Source organism: Rhamphochromis sp. 'chilingali', assembly GCF_963969265.1.
Source record: "Rhamphochromis sp. 'chilingali' genome assembly, chromosome: 20".
Taxonomy (NCBI): domain Eukaryota; kingdom Metazoa; phylum Chordata; class Actinopteri; order Cichliformes; family Cichlidae; genus Rhamphochromis; species Rhamphochromis sp. 'chilingali'.
This window is the reverse complement of record NC_137947.1, coordinates 14116985-14144984: the sequence shown is the minus strand read 5'-3', so window position 1 is coordinate 14144984 and position 28000 is coordinate 14116985. Positions and strand designations below refer to the sequence as shown.

General features: G+C 38.3%; 1 protein-coding gene across 2 annotated transcripts; it reads left to right on the top strand.

Annotated features, from left to right (window-relative positions):
• Positions 1-28000, top strand: prim2 (DNA primase subunit 2). Of its 2 annotated transcripts, none has more exons than XM_080869092.1 (14): positions 1-141; positions 2247-2396; positions 2528-2640; positions 5491-5585; positions 5687-5807; positions 6565-6660; positions 7638-7775; positions 12334-12401; positions 13018-13090; positions 13331-13516; positions 21706-21832; positions 22018-22100; positions 25213-25281; positions 27509-28000. In XM_080869092.1, the coding sequence occupies exons 2-14, from the start codon at positions 2252-2254 to the stop codon at positions 27734-27736; spliced, it is 1542 nt and encodes a 513-aa protein (XP_080725218.1). In that variant the 5' UTR covers positions 1-141; positions 2247-2251; the 3' UTR covers positions 27737-28000. The 2 variants fall into 2 exon arrangements, with proteins under 2 accessions (XP_080725218.1, XP_080725217.1); XM_080869091.1 differs by lacking the exon at positions 1-141 and adding an exon at positions 1294-1414.

Sequence of the window (28000 nt, the reverse complement as noted above, 5' to 3'; positions counted from 1 at the left end):
GAATTATTGTTGATATTTTTTTTATTCACAACCATTATATATGTCTTCTACGCGTGTTTTATGTGGACGGATCACAACAACCAAGAAAAAAGCGTGTGAAAATTACTCACAACCGGATTAAAAAGTGAATTTTACTTTCAGGTATGTGAAGTAAAATGCATGTTATAAAGCAGAAACACGGAAATGTGTTAAAAGGGAGTAAATGTACTTTCCACTACAGTTTCTCCCTTTCTGAATATGTGTCATTAATGTGAAACTATCAAATAGTTTGTTAAATAACTTTAAATAACTGCAGCTTCATTTTTTTTAAAAAGGCAGAAAACACCTAACCGTCTGCTGAGAAAATTGTAGCAATGGTTGATGTTAGTTAAAAACGTACCGACGTTTGTTTTTGTATAGGTTCATTTTACTGTATGCATATGAAACTTACCAAAAATGAGCAGAATTTGGGTTAGAATTTTTGTTTTGTTTTGTTTATTGAGTTAGCCACAAAATAAACTAAAATGTCTCTATAATATAACATGACCATTTACCAATTTCTCTAAATACAAAACTTTTGTACGTCAAAACAGAATACTTTGGATTACATACAGTGGAAAAATAAATGGGAAATGTCTGATCTATTTCGACCACAAAAATCATAGGAATAAATGACATGGAATTTAAACCTTTCCTGAAAGTGCTTTACAGAATATATTCTGTTTATTTTAAATCTAACATTCTTGTGTCAAACATGCGGTGTTTCATTCATTCCTACATACACACCCGTATATCCATATGCAGTGTCTGTGTGAAGAGAAGTTTATATGCTAAGGACAATGCCAGTAATCCTTATTTGTGGAAATTTGCTGATCTGATAGGTAAACTGTCTGTGGAGTAGTGATATTTCAGAAGAAAATCAGTTCAACCAACCTTATCAAATGGGCATTTGGGAAAGGGGTTTCTGTATGATTTTTTTAATATCTTTAAATTTTAAAGTTTAATTTCAAAGCTGTTATTAATCGTTTGAAAAACAATGATTTTCTTGATTTGAAGATAAGGTGAACCCGCGTTTTAGTGGGGCATTTGTTATGTAATACACGTGCGCCCGTGAGTTTGTGTCGGATTTGGTTCAAACGCCAAAAAACAGAAATAGAAACATAGTGTGAAATAGCAGTGGCTTGTCTTGGCTCAAGCCAAGTTTGGGTAATAGTATTTTAAAAGAAACTGTTTGCCTGTTTTTTTCATGGAGGTCATCGTTACTTTGAGAGACGGGGCGGGCTGTCCTAAAAAGTAAAACGAGTACACACCACTTCACAACTTTCGTTCTCTTCCGGTGTCGGATGCAACGTCATATTTTTACCCGCGTTTGTTGAACAGCCCCTTTTGTTTGGCGGGACTGCGTTATTTGGAGTCTAAAAGCTTCATCTAATCGGTAATGTAACGACAGTATTATATGCTTCTTGTTGCTCCTCAACCGTGAAATAAGTTTCTCGGGCTGTTTTTGAGCTCGGTCTTTTCAATGCAGTTTAAACGCAAATCTGATACCTAGCAAACGTCAAAGTTGGATTGTTTTTCACTACCCTTAACGTCTTGCTATGGGCTCTATTGCTAACTTAAGCTAAATAGTCTCTGTTAGCGGCTACATTTAGCCTTAAATGTAGAAATTGAGTTTATGAGAACGACAGTTACTGACTGCTGAGCCAGTGTAACATAACAAAACATACACAGCTTCACACTGTCAGTTCAGTTTGTGTGCAGAGGCTGATTTTTAGATGTCAGGTACATTTCGACTCTTCATCACAGTCTCTCAGCTATGGATTGAAGAGACGATTAGTCAAGGAGAAGCTCCGTTTGCCAAGTTTTGCTTTAAGTGATACCGGGTGCCACTTATGCACTGACTGGTTAAAGGTTAATAGCAGATGCTGTGCAGAAATTCGTTTGTTCTGATTTTGTATGGCAGCATCCTTTACCGTTTGAAATCAAAGAAGCTCAATGAATTTCTTAATGTTTGTTAGTTATAAGCGTTTTAATGGTGGCTCGGGTCTTCTCCACAATAGTGTGTTTTATTTATTCAACTCCTAGTAAGGAGAAAATGGCAAAATCAAGCGTTATGCGTTTGAAATAAGAACAGCTTATTTAATTTCCATGAATTTGTATTGAATGTCGCTTTGGTCAATGGCTCACTACATCAGATATGGCAGGTTTGGGACCCAGCTTGTTAGCAAGTGGTACATTAAAACATGCTTGATTTCTTTTACCATCAGGCACTATGCAGTTTGGAGGCAGAAAAAAGAAGATTAGCACTATCCCTCAGTCGGAGCTCTATGGGCAGCACCTGCAGTTTTATGGACAGCCTCCTCTTGAAAACATCTCTCTCTCTGAATTTGAAACATTTGCTGCGGAACGACTGAAGTGTAAGATTTGTCTCATACTACTTGTGAAATCAAATGATGAAAATTACTGTAAGCATTGTTTTCTCTGCTCTTGTGTAATACATTTTATTTAGGACATGTGGTTTGTAATGTTTGTTTTAATGCCACTGTAGTGTTGAAGACTGTGGAGAACTTGGGTGTGAGCCATGTCAAGCTTACAGATCCGTATAGACGCAAACTTGAGAGTCAGCTTAAAGCTCTGAACTTTCCTTACAGACCAGATGCTGTGAGTATGTTTCCCATTGTGCACCTTTAAACAGTATTAATGAGTCAGTTATTGCATTGTGTTGTCAACAACTTCAACTAAAGCTTTATCACAAAGAGATTTCTTTTTAAACTTTTACCCGCTATGTGTTTTAATGAAAACACAGGGGTTGGATTTGTTTAGGGTCCTGTAATATCGCACTGCACTTCATGGTGCTTGTCCCCCCCTTGTGAGTGAGACATATCTAATAAACTGGCATAGCTTTTAGTAGGGCTGAACGATTATGGAAAATAATCTAATTGCGATTTTTTTTTGCCCCAATATTGCGATTGCGATGCGATATGCGATTATTTTTTAAGGTCTTTGTCTTCTGTATTATTAAACAAAGACAAGCAATACATCATATAGTATGGCCAATACTATATTACATTAATTTTAAACTGTTCTTTCCTGGAAGACAGACCTCTGTTATGATGACATGAGGTGATGCATGAATTGATGACTGACATTTTTATTTAACTTCTTCAATCACAACAGTATATTTGAACATACACAATAGTTTATTTTTAGCTTACAAACATCTGAGCATAAAGTGCTGGCAAGGAACCCTGGTGTAAACATTAAAATGAAAGTCAGTGCAATGTGCAGATTGCAGAAATATACATAAAAAAAAATCGGTGGCTTTACCACACTCAGTTTTTCGACATCTGTGAACTACTAGACAGTCATTAAATTAAAAAATAATATTAAATAAATAAAACTAATAAATAAAAAATGCACACATCTTACTGATCTCTGCAGTCAGTAACATTACACATTTTTATATATTTTATTTATTGTTTACTCTATTTAATTTGTAAAATATGTGTACACACACACACACACACACACACGTGTAGAAAAATATTTAGTATACACATCCAGAAATGCATATACTATTATATATTGTACATATATTTATTAGTTTCAGATGTAGCCATTCTTGTATTTTGCTTGTTTACATTATTGTATTTTGCACAACTCTGTTGCTTGTGAAGCTCGCACACAAGAATTTCACTCACATGTGCTGTACCAATGTACCTGCACATGTGATGTGACAATAAAAGTGATTTGATTTGATTTGACATAAAGTGCAAACATAATAGCAATTGTATAAACAATGAGTATGGCTCAGCTAGCCATAATCATCCTAGCTCACAGGTTTTTTGCTAGGAAGACCAGCATATCTACTTTTGCTGGCTTTAAGGATGAGCGAGTGCAGGTCACTATATTCCCTCCAGTGCTGAACAGACGCTCTGAGGGGGCACTTGTGGCTGGCACACACAGATATTTGCGGGCCATCTTGCACAGTCGTGGAAAGTGAATGTTGTGCACCTTCCACCAGGCTAAGGGATCATCCTCTCCGTCAATGACAGGGGTCAACAGGTAACTATTCAACTCTGTCTTCACGACATCTTCAAGTGGCAGAGGCAAAGCTGAAGAGGCCGTACTGGTCCTCAGACGGTCGGGTAGGCCGAAGTAAACGGCCATGAAATTGGACGGTCTAGCCTTCTGATTAGCGTCACCGCTGTCTCGGTGGAGCTTAATAAACTCGGCCGTCTGCTTCTTGCTATCTAAAATATAACCAGACACTGGTGTAAATTCTCGACTGTCTCATACTTCTGTTTAATAAGTTTTCTGTTTGACGTTTAGTCAGCTGTGTGAAAACCAAGGAGGAACCCACCCGGGGGATTAATAAAGTTTTATTTTATCTAATCTAATAACTTTAATCTCAGCCAAACCGATTTAATCACGAACAAACAAAACACTGAAAAAAGCCCAACAATAACATTTTTAGGTTGTCTAAGTGACTTATATATTACGTTTAACCCGAGCAGCGAAAGTCCGCGGTGATCTGAAAATGATGTGCCGGGAGTTGTGCCGTTCTCGGCCGCATCAGTAACCCTCGAGCTCCCGGCTAGCTATCGAGCTGGTGGGTAGCAGACGCCTCCTAAAACGTCGAAGCACTTTTGCAAATATGCGATATCTTGATAAACCGAGCAGATATTTGATGTTTACACAACTACTTTCTCGCCTGAAAATATGTTAAAAGTTTATTTTGTGACCCAGAAAGATTAGTATGAGTAATTTTAAAACTTAGTAGCGGCCGCCATTGTTGGAAACTGGAGTTTGGCTGGGCCGTGCTGTGAATTCTGGAATATGGTAGGCCACGAAAGACACACCCGACCCATCCTTCAAATTCGGGGAAAAGGAGGACGCATTTGTCGGCTACATTCGGAGGAGTCTACGAATTTGGACAGCCTTCGGCGCGTCGCTGTGACGTAATCGGTCTACAAATGCGGCCTCAGGAGGATGCAGCCCATGAATTTGGACATGTCCAGAGTATAATCGCAGCCTTTGCGGTTAGAAAATTGCACTTGATCATGTCGCGATATTATCGCAAATGTGATATATCGTTCAGCCCTAGCTTTTAGAGTGAGACCAGTGTTTAGCTCGATGTGTATTGACACAGTATTGACTTTGAGGAGTTAAGCTTGCGCAGGATCCATCAAATTCTCTTTGCAATAGTGATGAAATAGCATGATTTAGCAATAAAATGTATTTGTATTAGTAAAGAAGAGACACTGCTGGGTGTTGCTGAAAACGTGACTCATTTACTAACATTTTAAGACCCTATGCTGAATTACAAGAGCCTGAGATAATGGAAGTTAGTGTACAGCTACCATAAACATGACTTTTAGTACATGATAATTTTTTCATATATGTACATAAAACAAAAACTGTACAACATGACAAGAAGTGGTGAATGATGATTAAATGATTGACATCTATTTGTCTTTCAAATTAACTAATTGTTTTCTAACTCTTAAGGATGACAAGAAATCTCAAAGTGGACCAATTGAATATGAAAAACGAAGAAAAGACCATATCTCCCACTTCATTCTCAGACTGGCCTACTGCCAAACGTAAGTCTTTAGTCTCCATTTAGGAATACTGGAAAATGTGGTCAGAATATAAGTTGTTCAGCTGCAAAAGATAAATGTTTATTTCCATTTGTCTCTCAAAGGGAAGATCTGAGGCGCTGGTTTATACAACAGGAAGTTGATCTTTTCCGCTTCCATTTTACTGAGTTGGTCCCAAAACAACAACTGGCATTTCTTCACAAGAATAATCTCCATTATGACACAGTAAGCTTTCCTAAAGAAAACACTTGACATATTTCAAAAATATTTTTTTTCTGGAAATTTAAGTTGAGGAGGCTTACCACAAAAAAATTCCAACTGGGAACTTTTACAACTGGGAATTTCTGTCTTCTTGTAATAGTGACTTATTCAGAAACACACAATTAGTCTTTTTTTTTTATATCACCTTGAAAATTTACTTACTTATATTTGATTAACTTACATTTAAGTGCCTCTTTACCATAATGTGTTTTAGAAACTATATCTTGGATTTTGTTTCTATGTCAGGCTCAGAGTATGTTGAGGACACGGGCCTAAATCCATGCCAGTTGTTTCTATACACAGCATAGTGGTGTTCAGTTGTATTTTCACTAGGTGGAGCTGTTCAATCATCATAACATCTTCCATCTTTAAAAAGTTGGCCCTATTCAGTAAAAGATTTAATTGTGAAAAAAATTATATTTCAAATATGTGTGTATTATTTTTTTAAATAATAAATCCCAAAACATAAATATAATATATATAGTTTACACTATATATTATATAGTGTACTTAGTCTCTGTTTTGCTTTTAGGCTCACAAAAGGAAAGAACTACAGTAGGTTTGGATAACATGGTGGTGGCGGGGTGTAAGCAAGAATGCAAAGCCAACTTTAGGTTTTTGTTTTGTTTTTTTAAACAATGTTTGTTTTCCACAAGCTTATTAACATCATATTAACAGTTCAGCTTATGCAACTCCTCAATGAAATCTCACAACTTTTCAGATTAGCAGCGAGGAGAAGACTGCGCTGAAGGATCAACTTATAAACTCCAGCTTTGGCGTCAGTGGAATCAAGGTGATGGAACACGAGTTCTACAAGGTGAGACATATATATAGTGTAGGTTATAGTTTATATTCACGAACACACCACAGAGGGAATGTAACTTCCAAGACATCTAGACAGTGGCCCTGTTAGGTTGATGTGTCATGATGGCTCGAGTTCTCTTTCTGCATAGTTAAGAGTCATTCAGGAGAGTTTTTGAAGTAGCGATCATTAAAGGTAATAGCACAGTGCAGGATAATATATGGTGTAAGGTAGGTTGGTCAGACTTTGCAGAACATCTTGGATCCTGTGTTTTGAATTCTAGTAACGTCTTCTTTTTGTCCAGTATTAGACTTGGACAAATTACCCCTCAAGCTTTCTCATTTGCATCATATCTATTGTGTAATGCTTACATGTGTGAGAGTACTTTTATACACTGGAGTAAAACTCTGATTTGTCTGCTTAGCGCTACTTTTTTTTTTTTTTTTAATAAACCCCTCATCCCCTGGAGCCAGTATCTCATCAGATAGAGACAGATCATCACCGATATGAAATAAATGAGCAAATATTTCTCCCCGGGGCAGTTTAAACCAACATTATGGAAAAAATCCAGCTTTTCCAAATGTAGAATTACAACGCCACATGTGTTTATCTTACTCTTACTAAAGAAATGCATTGACATTATGTTGTATATTCCGATGTGCATAGTAGGCAAATCTTTTAAAGGCTGTGATTATGTTCTGTCAGTCAGGTCTCTACTCATAATGATTTAACATGCAAATGGATTAAATGCAGTTTTTCTATTAACAGAATTTAAAAGCTAGAGTTTAATTTAAATTTCCTTGCTACTGACAATCATTTTCACTGGGAGAATGTAAATCATCCCATTTGGTTTGCTGAGCTTAAATTGTATCCTTGGATCACAATTTAAGCAGCCAAATTACTAAGGACACACGGCTGGCCTTTATACTGTGAACACATTAATGATTTAATTGTTTTTTTTTTCTTCCTCCAACTGTCATTATGTTTTAAAGGTGCCTTTTCAAGATGCCCTGGATCTTGTGCGACTGAGGAAAGTGTACCTCAAACAAGGCTATGCATACATTCCCCATCAGGATATTGTCACCATTGTTCTCAATGATTTCCGCACAAGGCTGTCTAAAGCTCTTGCAGTAAGTGAAATTTTATTTTTTTGTGTTGTTAACACAATAATGGAGGAGCACAATTGAGAATTCTCAGCATTTTGTTGCTTTTTAAGCCTAAACATAAGAGTTCAAACTTAAATCTGAGCTTTTTAAAACCTCCAAATCTGAATATGCTTTGAACTCCAGTATTGTTCAGACTACAGTACACATGTAGGCCCATTTTATTGCCTCCAGTACAATACTATCTTTAATCATCACCTTTGTGACTAGGGGTGGGTTTTGATCATCGATTTATTGATTAAAATCGATTCTGGCTTGGATAACGTGATATCGATTCATTAAAATCCTGAATCGATTTTTTTAAATATTAATTTATTTTGACCGAAACGCCAGAATCTCAGGTTAAACCTCACAAAATTTCAAGAACCACCAAACAGCTAAAACAGTAAATGAGAGCAGGTACACGGATTCTGCACAAAGATGTAAACACAAAGCTCGGAGCCTCCAACGGATCAGAATCAGTGAGATGTCGCATTTCTCACCCGACGGCATGGACACGGTCGGGGCTGAAAGCCGACAGCTCGCTGATTCTGATGTTTCGGCGTGTCTGCGCTTTGTGTTTACACCCTTTTTGCGGCGATTCTAAAGCTGTTAGTTTTATCTCTCTCCAAACAATATTGACCAAACCAGCAGCAAAAGAAGATCCAAACTAAGCTTCACAAAAACATCGTCATGAATTCCCTCTGACTTTTGCTGTTTTGCTTCCACCACGATAAAATCACACGTCATGCACAGCTCTCTCTCTCTCTCTCTCGCTTTCTCTCTGTACTTCAAGAACAGTTTCCCGTCTAAAAATCTGTTTTCTGCATTATTCGCTTGCTTGTTATGCACAAGTCTACCATTTACAGCGCTGTCGGCCGCTGTTTTGTTTTTTTCCCTTTTACTTACTTCCGAAAAGAAAACCTAATTTCTGCCGTTCAATAGGCTTCTGAACAAATTTAAACTCTTTAAAATTATGCAAAATGCAAAACGCTTAGCCGTGTCTCTAATAAAACCGCTGTAACTTCAGAGGTAATGTTAATATGTTGATTAATGGTTTTCTTTCATTTTTGATGTACTGCAGAATATTTTTATAAAATCTGCTGTGATGCTTACACCTTTGATAAAGTCTTGCGAGTGTCAGCTTCCTTTTTATAGATACAAAAATATGTAAATGTACTGATCTGAATTATAATATTTCTGACTGTCTGAGGCAAAATTTGCCAGATTTAAATAGAATTGAATCGAGTCGTGGATCGAATCGATTCTAGAAATCAGTGACGATACCCAGCCCTATTTGTGACTCACTCCATCACACCTTCACTTTATATTATTTTACACTAGTGGCCATTTTCATGCCATTTGTGCATGCAGAATCCCCGATTCCATAAGGAGAATTATTAAATTGCCATTGTTGCTTTCAGTGCCCCGAGGGAAATGGTAGAAACACAGGGTTCAAATGAGGGGAATAAGTATGCACATGTGGCAGAAAATATCTGGAGGAAAGATTTGGGACATCTAGTAGGAAAGTGCTTATTGTCCCTGCAGGCATGATGTTTTTTTAAAGGCTGCTGAAGGGGGTTTATGATGGGGCCGTATCACCAAGCTTTTGCATTGCTTAGAATGTCCTGAGGGACTTGAAATGCAATGTTTTGGGAACCAGAGGCCTTTTTCCCCCTTTTTTTAAATAAATATATAATATATGTGAGAAGACAACCCAAGCTCAGCTCCATGGTGGCGAGTAGTCCAGATGGCGAAATGAGCACAAGGAGCAGCAACTAAAGGCAGTGTCAGTTTGTGGTTTATGAATTGACATTAATCAACGTTAATTAGGCAAGAAATCTTGAAATAGATGACTTGCTGTACTGAGACACAGAAAACAATATTTTATTTCATTACAATTACCAGTATTTGTGAATTACATTTTGTGTTATAGAGTGGTAAGAGCGGTGGATACAGGAATTACACATATTTCGAGATTAGAGAAGCCACTGTTTAAAAGAATTATAGAGAAGACGTCGCTTTATTTTTGGCACAAGAAGCTGAAAATGTAGGAAGAAACTCAAAGTTGTCTGAAGTAGACCACACTCTGCTCATTAATTGGTACAGTAAGGTGGAGTAAATATTGGATCGATATGAGGGGTCAGTGTTTTATAGTTTGGCACCCTTTGCTGAAAATTGGCTCTTTTCCTGGTATAGATCCACATCGGGTGGTCAGAGTTCACTTTATTTGGACATCAAAACATCAATACCCAGGTTCTCACATCCTAATTAACCAGTAGACGATAGACATACATTTACTCTACATGACAAAATTACTCCTTTGTACGGCCACATGTTGTAACACAGCCAAAGACGACCTTTGAGTTTATCAAAAGTGCACCTGTTTAAAAAAAAACAAAACACTAATCACTTTTTATTTTTATTTGTCTTCAAAGACCTTTCATGATTATTTCATTTGCTTTTTTCACATACAGTATGTTATCAGTGCCTGCAAAATATGTGTCAGCCATTACCGTGCATACCTTTCATATTGTTTTCCCCTCTGTAATTGTACATCAGTCTTCCGTGTAGTGTTTTAAACTAGAACGCTGATTTTAGCGACGGATTTTAAGTTAAACGGTAGCTTAAACAAAGGAGCGGCAGTTCTAAGAGAAAATCATTTCAATGCACACTTCAGCCTTTGTGATGTGGTTGTGTTACGTTGTCTGTCACTGTAACAGAGTAGCCACTTTCACTGTCTTCTCAGTTAATACCGTGTCCTCATGACAAAGAGTGGGCTTCTTTGAGCCACTGAGCTAAAATGCTCTCTGGCAATTTGAACTACTTATCTAAAACTCCCTTCTGTCTAAATGAATTGTTTGATAACCAGAATGATTGGATTGTGATTTCTGAGAGTAGTTTTAGATGTACCTGAGAATAAATGCAGAGCAATTTGGTGCTTTTTATTTCTCAAAAAGAAAGAAGTGTAGCATTTAGGTGTAGTAGAATCATAGTTTTCCCTGTGATTCTGAAAACCTCTCAGGTTGTAGTATAACCAGTGTCGGTAAACCCGTTTGCGTGGATGGTATAGTACAGGACGTAAATGGTAAATGGCCTGTATTTGTATAGCGCTTTTCTAGTCCCTAAGGACCCCAAAGCGCTTTACATATCCAGTCATCCACCCATTCACACACAGGTGATGGCAAGCTACATTGTAGCCACAGCCACCCTGGGGCGCACTGACAGAGGCGAGGCTGCCGGACACTGGCGCCACCGGGCCCTCTGACCACCACCAGTAGGCAACAGGTGAAGTGTCTTGCCCAAGGACACAACGACCGAGACTGTCCGAGCCGGGGCTCGAACCGGCAACCTTCCGATTACAAGGCAAACTCCCAACTCTTGAGCCACGATCGACGTCACTGCATTTGCACTATTGTTGACATACAACAGTTGTTCAGGCAGGACCAGCTTAGAAATTAGAAGAGAAAAATAAAGCTCAAATGAAAAAGTTGTTCGGTTCTGCAATTCTCCAATTTTTAGGTAATTATCCAGACCACTAACTGCTGGAATGGAATAATTCAACAAAACTAGTATTCTTGTAAGTGAGCCAGTGTGTTACTGTAATGGTTATTCTCCTTTGCTGGGGACAGCAAGGGGACATCACAGAGAACGTGTCATTAAAAAGGTATGAAACGGAAAGCTGCCTCTCCATGTGACTCCATTTATTGGTTTATTGTTCAGTTTAACAAACAGAATGCTGCATCTTAAAATGTCTTTGGTGCATGGTTCAAGGCAGACCTGGAACTGACTAAAAGTCAAGAGTCAGGATTTAGACTCAAGCTTTTTTTGCAGAGGAATGAACATGGATCTTTAGGGGTGTTTCTTGTTTTTCTTTTTTCTTTTTTAAATAAAAAAAACATAATTCAGGCCTACAGCTGCCTGTTTTTAGACTGAGACAGCATACGAAAGCTTCAAGTCGGAGGATGTTGTAAAGAATAGCCTGACAGTTGCTGTCACATGTTTTAGGATGGTGTTAAAATATGTTGCGTAGATGATTTGCTCAACCTGAAGTCAGAAAAACCATCTTACTGTTTTTTTAAGCCAAGGTTGCGTGGAGATGCATTAACGTTATCACTCTTAAGGGCGTTGATACACTAAGCTGACAAGAGGCTGCAAGGATACATTTAGTAAAGCAGGATTTTTGTAATTTGTTTTGAATGTCGTGGATTCACATAGGTGTCGCAGGATTGATCGCACAGCCAGCAATTTCCTTTTTTCTTTTTTTCGTTGGAAATTAGTAAACACTGAGCAACACATAATCAAGGTCTTTAATGATAGATACTGTGGCGAACTTAACTTTTGGTTTAAATTGTTTACACGTTTCTGATCTGTTTGGATAACGGCGCTCCAGAAAGACAGCTTTAATTACGAGATTCTGTGCGCTAGTTTAAAGTGCAAATAGTTTAAAACGAATCAGGTGCACTTATCCTGCAACTTTGGGCCGTTATAACACTTTGACCTAGACTGTTTGCCATTACTCATGTGATGCCCATCTCTCCTGCAGTTGACGGCTCGCTCGCTACCAGCAGTGCATTCTGATGAACGGCTCCAACCTCTCCTTAACCACCTCAGGTAAGAAGCAGGATGAATAACATCGCTGCTGTTTCACCAGTGTGGCCATGAAAAAGACTTCTAGCACAATTGATCTTCTGCACCAAAGTGTCTTTGGTTGGTCTGAGTTAACCCAGACACTTTAAATAAAGTCCAGATGTTGTGGAAACTTTTTGCCCCTTAGTGCGTGTTCAGCATAATGCTTCCAGCATAAGGTTACTAGAAATATCCAACTTGTGCACTGTTTTATCTACCATGCCTGCTGCTTTTCTGGGAGAAAATATTGGATGGTAGTCGTGTTAGTTCACATGGGTAATTACAAGGTAGAGAGACAGTCGCAGTTTTAAGAACAGGGTAAGGGAATAAATGGTATAGATCTTTGAGTTCATAGAAAATATTTTGATTTTGGCTTCTTTTTATTATTTGTAGTCTTGGTTGGACAAAGCAAGACAATTGAAGACGTCATCTTAAGCTGTTATGGGTGTTTGTATAATACTTTTAAATCTGCTGAATGTATCTAAAAAAGATCATTTGAGTTTTCTACTTTAAGTTCCTGGCAAACAGTAAACACTGAATAGACTGGCCAAAAGTACTATAGCATCTACACGTGTATAATGTATTGTTTTTCTTCTTTTAGTCATGCCTATGTGGGACAGGATTACAGCATCCAGAAGAATGTTGGGAAAATCTCCTTGGATCAGATTGATTCAGTAAGTTGCTTTAAACATCTGTTCTTGAAATTTCTTCGCATGGCAAATTCTTCAAGGTGCCTTTTTGCATAGAAGGGCCTTATTGCTGGTCTGGGGCAGTGAATACAAAAATATGTGGTGTTTAATTTCACTTAATTAATATCCTTTGTACTCCATAGATACAAAATATGTACTTATAGGAAAATATAAATTATATAAGGCATTTCTTCAGGTTTGTCATTAACAATTACCTGCTTACAGCTTTCAGGGAAGTCATTCCCATTGTGTATGAGGCAGCTCCACCAGTCTCTTAGAGAAAACCATCATCTCCGCCACGGAGGTCGGATGCAATACGGTCTCTTCCTCAAAGGTATCGGCCTGTCTTTGGAGCAGGCACTGCAGTTCTGGAAAATGGAGTTCATAAGAGGCAAAGTGGATGCAGACAAGGTAATGTTGATACATTTTAATGCTTTGTAAATGAATATTTTCTGAGTATCTTTAAAACAAGATGTCAACAGATGCCTTCTACCTGCTCTCCTGGTGAAGGGTGGTTCAGTCCATCCTATTCATAATTGGTTCATTGTCAACAAAATGTTACATAACATACAGGCATCACTCGCAGGGCTCGCAAAATCTATCTCAGCCCCCGCCCGTCGGGTTATCATATACCCCGACGGGCGGGGTTGAGATAGATTTTGGTCGCCCGACCGGAGATATCGCTAGCTCCGGGACGTTGGGCTAGCGATTTTGCGAGCCCTGACTCGGTAACCGTTCATCCACCCCAGAAATGATACGGGCTACAGTTTTTTATTTTTTTTATTTTACAGGCTAAATTTGATCCCATTTCAAAACATTCTTGGTTTTTTTTGTTTTTTTACAACATATGATGGTACATATGTTGCTGGAAGTTAAGTAAAATATAGTGATACAGTGATGTCTGAATTTCTCAGACTGAGGGTTTTTGGTCTGGTCTGCTCAACACTTCAGTGGGTGGGGCTGCTTTTATTGGAGATTAAGTGGTTCCATCAAAGCTTTATTGATTGAAGGAAAGTTCACTGGTGTCATTAGGTGCACTCAGTGCTTTGATGAGGCTAATGAAAACTGAAGTGGTTATGAGTTGGGTTATTATGTCTCTCGGTAGGAGACAGACACAGTAAAGACATTAAAATTGTTCTGCATGAAGAAAACGCTCACTCTTTATGTGAGTAAGAGAGAGAAGTGACAGGAGACTCCACATAATGGACCAGCTCAGATAGAACAAATAGAATTTCATGCTGTGGAGTTAAGTAGCTATGAATCATGCTTTTTAGTCTTGCAAGGCTTTAAATATAAATTTATTAGACTATTAATTTTTTTAGATTTTTTTGACTTGACTCTAAAAGTTTGGATATGATCGTGTTGTTTGTGTTATGTTAACAGGGCCGGGGAGATTTGTTTCCCGTATTGATTCACCATAGTTGCAGATACTTTAGGAGGTGTGATCAGAAAGTTCAGTGGGTTTATTAAAAGCACAAACTATGCTGCTATTCACTTTCAAGGCCATCCTCTTATTCACCTCTGGCTTCCAGCGATATGAACACACTTACTCGCCATGCATGCTGGATTTCCTCTCTGTGTGAAAAATAACAGCCTTTAAAGGTGGAGACTTTGTTGTTGATGTCAATAAACAAGCATATTTTCGAGTGCTTTGTGTTGTACTCACCACAGTTCAAGCCTTCCCTTTGATGCTTTATACATCAAAGCACACAAAGTATTTTTGGTTTGCAGCATTGCAGGACTTTGTGATCATACCTCATTTGTTAGATGGGATGTCTCTGAATTGGTCTGGCATGCGTACATCGATTCAGATAAATGTTAAAGCATTTCCTTATCATCTATCAAGAAAATAACTTCTTAATTTCTCTTGTTGTATCAAATTGCTTTTTTAGTTGCCTTTACAGTAAGCACTACAGAATGTGGGAAACCTCCTCACATGCCTCACCTTGTCTGGGCTATCTTAGACGTGAAATATGGCTGCCCTGTGGTTTTTGAGTAGGCTTTTTGTTTTAAAATGCTCCATCCACAGTGTGGGCATTTGGGAATTTCTTGAGATATCACGTTTCCTAAAAGATGCACTCTAATGTTCATTAGATGTGAAAACAATCTCTCCTAAAGTTGGGATCTAAACATATCGGGTTAAGCATACCTTACTCAACCAGTTCTTTGAGTGTGTTTTGCTCTTCCACACTGAACTCACTGTTACACCTTATGACTGTTTGCTGCTCTGTTCCAACCTAATTTAAGAGCTGATTAGTCAGCAATTCTATTCACTTTAATTATATGCACCACTCAACATGCAAAATCCAAAATATTTGTCAGCTTTATTTTCTTTAAATGGGTACCTTTCATTGTCTTGAAGTCTGGAAACCTCTAAATCCTGGTGCGTTTGTTCTAGATTAAAAGATGCATTGAGAAAACGTTTGTTGTGTTAGTTGCAAAAGTACTTGCGAATGAGGTGTTTTTACCTGCTGTCATCAAATCATTTATATTTTATAAGATGTGCAGAAATACTGTGGATCTGACTAATGCTGACATCCATGCAGAGCTCACACATAAGTGGATTGCAGCTTTGAGTGCTCATCAAAAGATACAGTATTAACAGACTCCACAGTAGAGCAGGGCGATATGGCCAAAAATATTTATCATGATATATATTTGAAAATTTGCGATAACGATATAACCGACGATATAATTGATGCGAGACAAAATACAACTCCACAACATTACTAGCGCAAAAAGACAACCTTCCATTTATTTTCACTTAAATAAGAAGCTGGTTTTTATGTACATTAAAGCTTTATAAAAACGTAACAGTGCAAATGCAAATTCCTTGCTGAAAGTTTAACCAAAAGGCATTTCCAGTAGAAATGGGCTGACATATCCTGAGCATAACCATGTATAATATCCACTGAAGTTAAAAAGAGGTGCTTTGCAACATTAAACTGCAGTGTGCAGTACGCATTTTTCGGACCATAAGGTGCACGGGATTATAAGGCACATTAAGTGAAACAAAGCAGTCAGATAAATCAAACTTTATTAAACTCATTCTTCTTGCTTCCTCCACTTCTGTACCATTGATTCATTAATGTTGAATTCTCTGGCAGCTGCTCTATTCCCATGTTGTTGCAGTATATTAATGACTAACCTCGTATTGTGGATGGATTATCTCAGTTGTTCTCCTGACTGAAGTTTGGTCCGTTTACAGCATCCTGCCATGCGATTGCATTTGTCTCTAACCATGAAGAACCTTCACGTTAACTTTTATAAGTGGAAAAGTGTTAGTGTTCGTCCTCCAGCTTCACTGTTTATGTTATGCTAACATAGCTGTGTCGCTAGCGATCACGTAGCACATCATTATATACCAGCTAGCCCAACTTCAGTAACCCTACAAACGTCACTGCTGTTTAGTTTCCTGTCTTCATTTATGTTGGAAGTGATAGCAGAGCTGTACGTTTGATTTTTTTTCAGAAATCTCTCAGTCAGAACATGCAATATCATGCTTAGGTAACTAGCGAAACTAGCGAGCTAACTTCCGCTAGCTTCCTGCTAACTTCTAACTCCGTTAAATGTAATAACTTTTGTTTTCATGGATGCCTGGAAGTTCAACTTTATAGTTACACCTGGTAAAGCAGCAATGCTGATCGTTTTATTAAAGATGAAAGAATTTAGACAGTTTTTAACTCTAAGTGATGCTGCAGTGTTCGTTTGACCTGAAGCATACGGAGTTTAGGACCCAGATTACTCCCAGATTTAAGAGCATCTTAGTCCGACAAATATGACAATAACAACGGCCGCTTGCATGTTCTGCAAAAAAATGTGCTTTGTTGTGTATCTGACGGACAAACACCAAACCAGTTCCACATCACGGAAGTTGCACCATTTTTACAAACCAATTCTGGTTCATCTGTTTCACTCAACAATTGGCCATGTGCGTATGAAAACAAAGGCACTGCGCATGCGCGTTTTACTCCCATTCTATCGCGATATTTCATTTTCCTATCGTTGCCTAACATTATACCGGTATTACCGTGAACGGTATAATATGGCCCAGCCCTACTCCACAGCAAGTGCCAAGAAGTGATTGTGCTGAGTTGAATAGACACCTGATGTAGCAGTCTGGTGTGGTTGTCCTTATGGACGGGCCTTGATCCCAGAGCCCTGTAGTCTTTGAATACTAATTTGTAGTAGTAGATCACACGGCTGGCATCCTGGTCGTGTCACCCCAGGTAGCCTGCGCTCTTTCCAGTCTGGGTCATGTTTTGCATCAGCCAGACATTTTGTCCAAGCATGTGGGATTGTCTTGAGCCCCTGTTTCTTGCTGGTGCCTCAGTTGAAAGAGTAATGAGGAAACAGATTACAGGATTCTGACCAGAATGGATACACAAAGATGCACATGGTTGTAGCTGCGTAGAAAGCAGGTGCTTTGTCATTTGTAAGGTTCAAATCTTTTTGCTGCATGGGAAAGACCAGCTTTGCAGAAGCAGGGTGTACATGGGATCAATGGGAGGCTAATGAATTTTAGCAACCCTGATGTCTAATATTAATCGAAGAGACACGAAACTGTTGTTCACTGCTGTTTATTGCATGATTGCAATCCATAAAAGCCACAAAAAGTTGCATGTTTAGGACATACAATTTGATTGGAATTGTAATAGGCATATTTTTTTGGCAATATGTAGTGTTTGTATTCTGGGAACGGTTAATAGGAGTGTTATTAAAAGATGTACTCTGCCATTTCAAATATAGATATTCACTCCAAAAGATAGTTAAAGTAGGGTAATTCTGGTTGGAGAACATACAGATGCATGCATACTAAGGAGATGAAAAGTAAAAATATCACTGAATAATTTGTGGAGCACTCAGAAATAGTTTTGCACTAATGCGAACCATGATTGATGTCAGGATAGCTATTTTAGAGTTTAGTTCAGTGAGGTTTTTTTTTTCTTTCTTGAATGCAGATATTTAAATAAGGAATTTTACTTGAGCCACAAAGGCATTCCATTCACTTTTTTTAAGCTGTTAATTTACTAACCCTAGTAAAGCAGTCTCAGTGAGAGCCCCATGGTATAACACAGCCCTCTTTAGCACCCTGTACAGAGGTGGCTTGGGTCCCGTGTACAAGTTCTCAGAGCAAGTAGCTGTGCACAAAGCTCTGCTCTTCTTCCACAGCAGAGGCAGCAGAATCACGCTGACCAGATCACAGCTCTCTGTGATGTATGTGTTGTGTCAGGGACTGCACTTTGTGCCAGGCTGCACAAAGCTTGCTCATTAGTATGCGACAGGCACAGAGGAAAAAGATGGGAGGCAGCATTGCCAAAAGGGAGGCCCGGAGGAAGAGGCAATGTAATATTAGACTAGAGGGGGAGAGAAAATTGATGAAATCAACTTGATCTATCCATTATTCTTGCTACAGAAGTTGGCCAATTCATTTGGAGGAGTGTCTATTTGTACCACATTTGAGTGTGTTGCATTGCCTTGAGGGGGTTGGCCTGCTTTTAAACTACTTGTTTTTCAAATGTTAACTTAAGGTTAATTAACTTCCACTAACTGACACATTCTTTCATAATGTAGGTTAAACAAATGAGTCATTAGATGACATGTCATATTAACTGCTTTTGGAGATGTGTTACAAATGTGCACCTTGCTATTTTTATCTCAGTATAATTTAAAAGGAGCCCCACGCTTCTTTGTTGCTACCCCATATTAAATAAATCCTGAGATGATTTTTGTCTTTCTTTCTCTCTTTTTATTCTTTCTTTCTTTCTTAAACAACATTCAACTCATTAGTAGCATCAGGATGTAGGAATTAATTAGAATTTTTGTGTCTTTTCTCCTCTTGGACCACTATTTTAGCAGCTTGAAAAACTCAATTCCAGACCCAAATTAACAGAATATTTGCCAGTAAATCACATATGTGATGTATAATGTTTAAAAGCCAGATAGTCTGAGACTTTCCTTTATTTTTACTGCTCATGCTGAGTTTAAAAGCTACCCAGTGGCAATATTTTGGTCACAATTCTTCAAAATTTAAATTTATGGGATCTGTCGGTAAAGAATAACAGCCCATGTGTCATGGCAGTGATGTCAAATTCTGTATTGGTGAAGCTATAATAGGCACCTACTGCAAAAGTTATGACATGGGATAGCAGATATGACACAGGTGCTGCTAATAACATTGTGGCCCTGTGCTTTTAAGGCAGAACGGTCAGCCATGACACTTTTGACAGTGAGACAGCAACACCAGACTCTGAAGCTGAAGAAACCAATGCAACCCCCTACACACACACACACACACACACACACACACACACACACACACACACACACACACACACACACACACACACACACACACACACACACACACACAGCTTTCCTAGTTTGACATGTCAAAATAGGCTAAAATTAAAAATTCCTTAAAATTCCAACTGTCACAGTGAAGTTTTTTTAAGTCCTCCCATTTAGTTTAAGCTGTTTCATGAGTTACAGATTTTGTGTCTCAGTGACTTTGCTGCTCTAATTTTTCAAATATTTAGTTAAATGCTAATTTTGCGTGAATGACCTTTTTAAAAAGCGATCGATGTCTTCTTTTCTGCAACATCAAACTACTGAACTGCTGCTCCTGCATTTTATAGTCACTCACCTTTATGTTGTAGCTTTTTGGTGTGAAAAGGCCCGTTGTGCAGATTGAAAGGGAAATGTATTATAATGGTATTTAACATGAGAGGGATTGGAGCTATAAGCACATCAGTCACTATGGGCTGAGCCTAAGAAGCCATGCCAAGTTTACACACGCGCACACACACACTCTCACTCACTCTTAAGTAATCCCTTTTGATTGTGACCTAATTCAGGATTTTGTGAATGTGCTGTAGAGTGTGGGGGGATGTTATAGTGATGTAGTCCCATGAGCCAAGATATGCATAAGAGCAGCTTTGGCTCAACTCCATTGAACGCATCTTTTGTAAATTTGCTCAGTTTGGGGGTCAGCTGTATCGGGGTATATCCAGGATTATCTGAAGTGTAGGTTGAGGCAAAACAAAAACATAAAAAAAACACATTTAGAGGGGTTTCATTCACACGCCAGGTTGTGCTTTACCTCAGCTTTGCTGGGACAAATGACTGTTTAGTATGGTTTTTGAGGCTTTATGTCACTTTTAGCCTAGAAATTATTGTTTTTTAAATTCCAGGTAACATCTTGAATATGCTGTAACACTTGTGGAGTTCCCGTGCTTTGTTTTAATAGAGTAAGGGAGTCTTAAATCAGGAAAGACCTCTTATATTTATTATTTGATTTATCGTACTTAAAGAAGGTTTTACAAGTTTTTAAATTGCCACTGCAGCTTGGCACATTAGTAAGTTTGCAGGGTTTTATTGCAACATTAATGTGTTATGATGGGTGCAGTCATGTTGATTGTGTTCTGCCACTGTCAGAGCGCCCTCCCTGTATTTTACAGTCGGATTTTTAAAGGCACGGTCACTGCGATGCATTTTAATGACTGCACAGAATTACTGTGCAATAAAAAGTTCACTGCAAAGATTGTGTAAAATGACCCCCATCAAAAAGTATAACCAGCTAGAAGATGATGAGAAGGATTTCAGAGGTCTGTAATACAGTTCATATGTGTCCTTGACTTTGATCTCCAACTTTTAGGGCAGATCAGGTAAAGGGTTTTCAAGATGTCAAACCAGGATTTGCATAGTTCTGCTGCCTTTAAGCCATTGAACTGTTGAATAAGATATAACAAGACCTGGCTTTATCTGAGTGTAAATTCAGTCTGACTGTACACTTGATGGTTAGTACTAATGCAAAGCTGTAGTATAAATGAAAATATTCATGTTTATGCAGGGCAAAAAACACGATCATTTTCATTGTCAAGAAATCTATCACTATTTTTTTTTAAGTCTATAAAATTTAAAGAGTAGTAATTACAGTCCATGTATTCAGCATATCCATCCCATAATATCATCAATTTTCTTAATTTGCTTTCCAGTTTGGGATCATAGGGGGCCTGTCCCAGCTGTCACTGAGCGAAAGGCAGGGTACTACTCTGGGCAGGTCAAAGCTAAAACGACTGGCATGTTGAGCATGTCACCTTCAATAGGTTGAATCCAAAACGCCTGTTACACAATGAACGGCAGACATTCACACAAACAACTGCTGTACTGAAATATAAAATGCTTGCTTTACTTACAGTAAACTCATTAGAGCAGTTTAGAGGATTGAACTGCTCATCTGAGTGTGAGCTGCACATTGAGGATTACAAAAGTGCTGTGTACATTAAACTGTGTTCTGGGGCCTTGTTTTGTTGAATTTAAAATAGACTTCATATTGAATTGAGTCCTTCTACAGGGCAGTGGGCAAAAGTTCTGAGAAAGATGGCCATATTACAGCATCCGTGGTTCAACTATCTCGAGTGTGGCGACACCTCTACAGCAGGTTCTCTCTAATAGCTCTATATTTCATTGAGGAAAACACCCTGTCAAAACTGACATGATGTATGACAATGACTCTTTTCACCCTTACCTTGTCCCTCTTACACTCTCATCCTCACTAATGCCTTTCGCTTCCTCTCTCCTTCTCTCCCTTTCTGTAGTTTGACAAAGCATATGCCTACAGCATCCGCCACATGTTTGGCAAAGAAGGAAAGCGAACAGACTACACCCCCTACAGTTGCATGAAGGTGATTTTATCAAACCCACCCAGCCAAGGAGACCATCATGGTGAGTTGACGGCTGTTGGAAGAAGTGGTTGGTTTGGAAACAGTAACACATTTGTGTTCGCTAAATCTTTGCAAATCTGCAGTTATAGTTTAATGTGCTTTCATGCTCCTTTATTTTCTTCCAACTGTTGAAATTCTTTATTTGCATTTTTTCCCTTTAAATAAAATCCCGCCTTATCTTTGTAGGATGTCCATTCCGTCACAGCGACCCGGAGCTGCTGAAGCAGAAGCTTCAAGTGTACAAAGTGTCTCCCAGTGGAATCAATCAGGTGGGTGCCATCTGTCCACAGTCGGTTTGTCAAATGGTTGAACAGCCCTCTAGCCACAATTCCCTTCTCTGACTGGGGACAGCATGTGGGTTATGTTTCTTCTTCAGTCTCACAAAACTCAGCCAGCAATCTTATTGGATTTATAAAAACTGTCAAAGAAATAATTTAGAAACCACCAAATAGTACTCATGTTAGTAGCCAATGGCAGTTTGTCTTAAATATTGTAAATGCCCCCTGCAGAATAGAGCTTCTTTTGTTTTTATATATATATATATATATATATATATATATATATATATATATATATATATATATATATATATATATATATATATATATATATATAAATAAAAAAGAGTATTTTTTTGATTAATGTTTTGTTTCCTTTACAATATTATACATTAAAGTATAATATTGTAAAGGAAACAAAACATTAATCAAAAAATTGTTGAAAAACAAATTACAACATTGTATAAAAATTACAATCATCAACTCAAATACTTGGTTCTAATTGAACAGAAATTTCTATGAACTTGTAAGAACTGTGTAGGACATGAATCAGTCTGTGTCAGATCCTGAATTTGAAATTTCCACTGAAGTCACGGGTAAGAGACAAGTGGAACCAAGATCTAGGCCATTTGCTTTTTGAAGTTTGCAAAGACTGCTAAATTTTGCCAGTGGTAGTTCACTCTTTGCAACATAGTACGCTGTTCTACACAGATTTTTCAGGTTTATTTTTAGTATGTTATTTGCAATTGGTGTTTGTTCTGGGAAAGATATTGCAGACTGAGCAATAATGCATTTCTTGCATTTCTCATGGGTTCTAATGGGGGTTCTGGGTTCTGTTTGTACAGTTATGTTTTTTTTTATGTTGCCATAGTGACGGGTGACGCCCTCTCGCTGCGACGGTGTGTCCTTCCGGGGTCAGAGGGCGCCCTGTGTGTTGTTGTTGTTGCTGTGCGGTTGCCGCGCTGAGCAGTTAGCTAGCGGCAGTGTTCATCTGCAGATGTGCTCCCTGGCTAGCTCACGGGAAGCAAGACCAAACGACACCTCTGTCTCCTCCTTGTCTGAGCTCGCCACAATATTAAACATATCAGGTCCCCATAAGGAGAATCATGTGCTAACGGCTGTCTAAATGACTCGGGTAAAGTTTGTAGCATGCTTGTTGTTTTTGTCTGCTTCCACTTGTCTTTGCACTAGGATGATGTCGGCATAAATGTGCAGTCATATTCGTTGTGTTCCCACTAGTGCTGTCAGCGTTAATCTCGTTGAAATGACGTTAACGCCACAACACGGCAAATCTCCGTTAACGAGCTACCCCTGATCGCCCCGTGCGTAGGGCTAGACGGCCAACACGTTAACGAGCTAACTGCGCTAACACACTAGTTCCCACCCATGTAATTGAGCATTGCGTGGCACATCCAACATACTGTCTTACTTTAGTCCATGACGCGCTTACCTTCAGGGTCATACGTCACATGAAAACCAAAATAATTCCAAACGCCAAATCTGAATGAGGGTGGGGGAGGTTCAATTTGCCATGTTGCAAAGAGAGCTTAACTTCTGTCTCGCTAGCTTGCCCTGCGCTCTTCCTTCTGACTATGCTGTCTGTGTTGAATGCTCAGTGGATCTGCGCTCGACAGTGCAGCCTAGGCGGAGTAGTCGAACGCAGATTCACTGAGCGCTCAACGCAGACAGCATCGTCAGAAGGAAAGTTGATAAAATAAATTACAAATTTTGTATTGTTCGATACATATGCGTACCGAACCGAAAGCACTGTATCGAACGGTTCAATATCGATACGAGTATCGTTGCACCCCTAACACACATATATATATATATATATGGACTGGTCTCTGGGCTTTAATCACTTGACCCTACCTACATTATCACCTTTTTTGTCACACATCTGATCGGGACAAGCTAATGCCATGTGGTACAGCTTTGATTTGGAGCAGTTTTACACAGAAAGATCAGTACAGGTAAATACAACTACATATACATATTTTGAGTTTTACTGATAATAAACAGTCTTCTAAAAATTGCTGAACCCTTTCAGCGGGGAGATGGTGTGCAGATTGCTTACAAAAAAAGGTGAAAAACTAATATACAAGTCAATAATTTATGGCAATCTGTGCAGCATTTGTAGAGACGTTTGGGTATATATTCACACATGAGGTTTTGTGAATATAAAAGAGATTTATTTCTGAGAGACCAAAAAGGTAAAGATAACTAAGGCTGTAATAGTATCACGAAATGTCTTGTGAATCTAAGACGTTGTTCTATAATCCCAGAGGAACCTTCAGAAATAAACCTCACAAAATAAAAGCCTTACCATAATAACACAGCTTGTATTGTTCCTATATTATCCATCATTTGTGTGCATTTTAGCAAATGCTCCTCATATTCCACTAAGCAAACTAAAGCTCTGATAAAAACGGCAAAGTCTGACTGAAACGGTGCGTAGCTCGACACTGATCTAACCCCAGCCTCAGTGTTTAGCATGCTGGTGGCAGTTTCATGCTGGAGGCAGCCTTCAGGAATCTGGGGAATAATGAAGGAACTAATTTCAGGCAGACTCCTCAGAAGTGTCTCTCTCCTAGTGAGTACTGATAACTTGGGATTTTTCTTTTTTCAGCAGGTCACTCACCCCGAGTATGCAGTCTCACTGCACACTACAGTGGCTTTATTACCAGAACGTTGCCGTTCTTATGTGACCCAGTAAAAAGTTGGGCTGCAGGCTGGGTGTTCACCCTCTCCCTTTTCCGCTTTGTAGAGCTTCAGAAGGCAAAAAAAAAAAAAAATCCCCCAAAATTGAGATCTGTAATCATTGCCACTGGTTATTCTCCAAAGAGCTGACCCAGGGCATGAATATTTAGATTAGCCTAAATATGTATGTGATCTGTTTTTATTAGGTTTGAAGAGATTTTTTGAAGGATGTATTCACTTCTGTCATGATGATTTACTAAAAAAAAGAAATGTGTAAAGTCATTTTAAATAGAGGGCTGGGGAAGCAAAAATTGGCAACAGTATTCTCTGTAGAGTTGCTGTATCAGTATCTAAGGTGTAGAAGTTTAACCTTAATTTTTGTGAACTGTGCCTTTTGTTGCAGATCCTGGAGCTGGTTAAAGGAATGCACTACCAGCTGGCATGCCAGAAATACTTTGAGCTGACACACAATGTAAGTGGAGTCATTTGATGCAGGGAGTAAGCAGGGGTACCTGTGTCAGAGGCAGGGGTTTGGTCCTTGCATCTCATGCATGAAGGCTCAGGAGAGACCCAAAACTGTCATCCCATCCATCATTAGCAGTCTGTCACAGCCGCTTAATTTTCATAGGTTTATTATAGCATTCCAATCTATTTTGCCTCCCTGTGGATGCTTATTTAATTTAAGCTGTTTTATGTGCGTGAGTCATCATCCTGTTCAGTCAGCAAAGCTAGGACTGAAAGTGACAACACATTTTCTTGTTACTGCAGATTGTTCAGGTCATTCAGCTGGAGTTTGCACACATGGATGCACTGCATTTACACAGCTTTTGGTGTAGTGTGAATGGACAGTAGAGGTCAGTTCATTCATTCTAATGACCAGCAGGGGGCAACGCCTCTGGCTTCAGGAACAAGTCAAACTTTACATCTAATCCTACCTTAATAAACACTTTAATACTGAGTCTATCCTCTTAAGAACATCTTTACATATACTTATATTATACTAAGATTAACAGCAAGGTATGAGTCAGGATGTGGCAGCTTCATGTTTGACATTTGACTCGGTGCGTAATGAGAAGATCCAGGCCTCACATGAGGCCTAAAACCACTAGCTCACAAACCAACAGGTGATTGTGTTCAGTTTCAAAAGGAAGGCATCACTACAATTAATGCTGATAGGGGAAAATGACACATTGCACTTTTAGTAAGGTAACTATTTAGTGTTATTACAAGTTCCTATCCTTATTTAAATGGACTCAATGTATACAAATGTACACTACATGAATTTAGATAGATTTTTAAAATTCAGTCTTTCTGTCAGTGATTTATATCTCTTCACTCTACTAAAGCAGTATAAACGAAACAATGGTCTGCTGGGTTTGGGATGTGAATCCCTGTGTGTATTGCTGAGTACATTAATAGTACATCTAGTAGTACAATTCAGCATGGTCTTAATTTAAACCATAGATCCATTAGCCTGTGTTTATCATGTTACATGTCAATCTTAAATCTGTAGATTTCCAGGACTTTACATTCATATCTTCTTTTTAAAAAATAATGTCAATTATTTTTATTTCAATATACATTAGAACTCTAATTTACTCTAATTTGCTAAAGATTGACTTACTTAGTCTATTTTGTGCCTTATCTTTTTGCTGCTCATTATAGGAAGATTTTTACATATTGAAAATCTTACCACTTGAAACAGTTACTACTGGTAAAATATATCTTTGCTGTCCTTATTATCCGTATAATTAAGTAGTGCAACAAAATTTGATTCACTGATATAAACTGTGCTGGTGTTGAACATCTGCTCTGATGTTCCTTTTGTGGGGAAAATTCCCAGGGCTATTTGGGTTGTTTATTGTTTTTTTTATTTAGAATTTGTGGGTCACTTGTTTAGTTAAAGTCATTACATGTACATTTATTTTCTCCAGGCAAACAAATAATAAAATAGCAAACAGTATGTTTTGCAGTCATGTGTAAAATAAATTTATTTGCCTCACATGGCAATATACAGACTGAATGCACATTTTTAATTTTTATCATCCCAACAACTCAAAAAAAAAATGTTAGGAGCTGACGGACTAGCATTTAGGTCTACTACTTGCAGATACCTTAAAATACTATTAAAAGGAAGGCCGGTACTCTAGTGGTTCAATAGGTACGAATAGCCAGTGAAATATCTCCTTGGTAACTGAAGATGCTGACACGCTGTTTGGGTATTTTAAATCATTTACTTTTTCCACATTGAAATGTTTTGAAAACATCAATCAAATTACTTAATTATTTAAAAAAAAATCGCAGAAAAGGTCACAGAAAGAGAATTTGTATTCCATCCACTAATTGATTAATGGGTTTTTTACTCATCATGAGTTTACTCATTTTGACATTTTTATTTCCTGAAAGGCCATTTCATCTTTTCACTGTGCTCCGATAGAATAGTTAGCAGGTGACTTTGCGCACTAATGTGGCTGTGAAAGCCTCCTGTCCTCATTAGTAAATCGTTAGTAAATTAGTAAACCATTGCACATCCCCCTTACTGACGGAGATGCTAAATGACCGTCTTATAAAAGGTGACATTTTATTGAATCAGTCAATCATTGCCCTAGCAACCTGCCACTTTTGTGAAAACTAAACCTGCTGTTCTTACTATCTCCTGACCTTCCTTCTCCTGTGGTTTCTCTTTTTTTTATTAACAGATTGAAGACTCATCTTTCTCACTCAATCACCCTAACCAGTACTTTCTGGAGAGCCAGAAACTTCTGGGTGGAGGCAAGGACATAAAGAGAGAGATGGATGCTCCGCAGAGGTCACAGGAAAACTCCGCCTCCAAAGGATCAACCGGAACTCAAGAGGTGGCAGCAAACACCTCCCAACATTTGGCCGAGATGACAGAAGATTTGGAATCTTTCTTTCAAGAGGCCTGATTCTCAAATGTTTAAATACACATACAAATAATTCTGTATCTCTGGACATGCTCTGAATTCTGCTGAATCTTACAAATTCCCTAAACTGTTGTATTAAGTATTAAAGTTGAAAATCTGTCTTTCAGTCTTTTAATTCCAGCATAGCAGACTTTGGGAGAAAAAGTGAAGAAAATTAAAGGAGTGCACCACAGTGCTCATGGAAAGGAAAAATAGAAAGATTATGACCAAAAATAACATTAAAAAAATCTATAATTGAAACAGTAA

Excerpts from the sequence above, each read along its gene's own strand:
- prim2 (XM_080869092.1), top strand. The coding sequence starts at position 2,252 with ATGCAGTTTGGAGGCAGAAAAAAGAAGATTAGCACTATCCCTCAGTCG. Across the intron at positions 5,586-5,686 it reads AGACTGGCCTACTGCCAAAC|GGAAGATCTGAGGCGCTGGT; the intron begins GTAAGTCTTTAG and ends TGTCTCTCAAAG. Across the intron at positions 22,101-25,212 it reads CTCCCAGTGGAATCAATCAG|ATCCTGGAGCTGGTTAAAGG; the intron begins GTGGGTGCCATC and ends CTTTTGTTGCAG.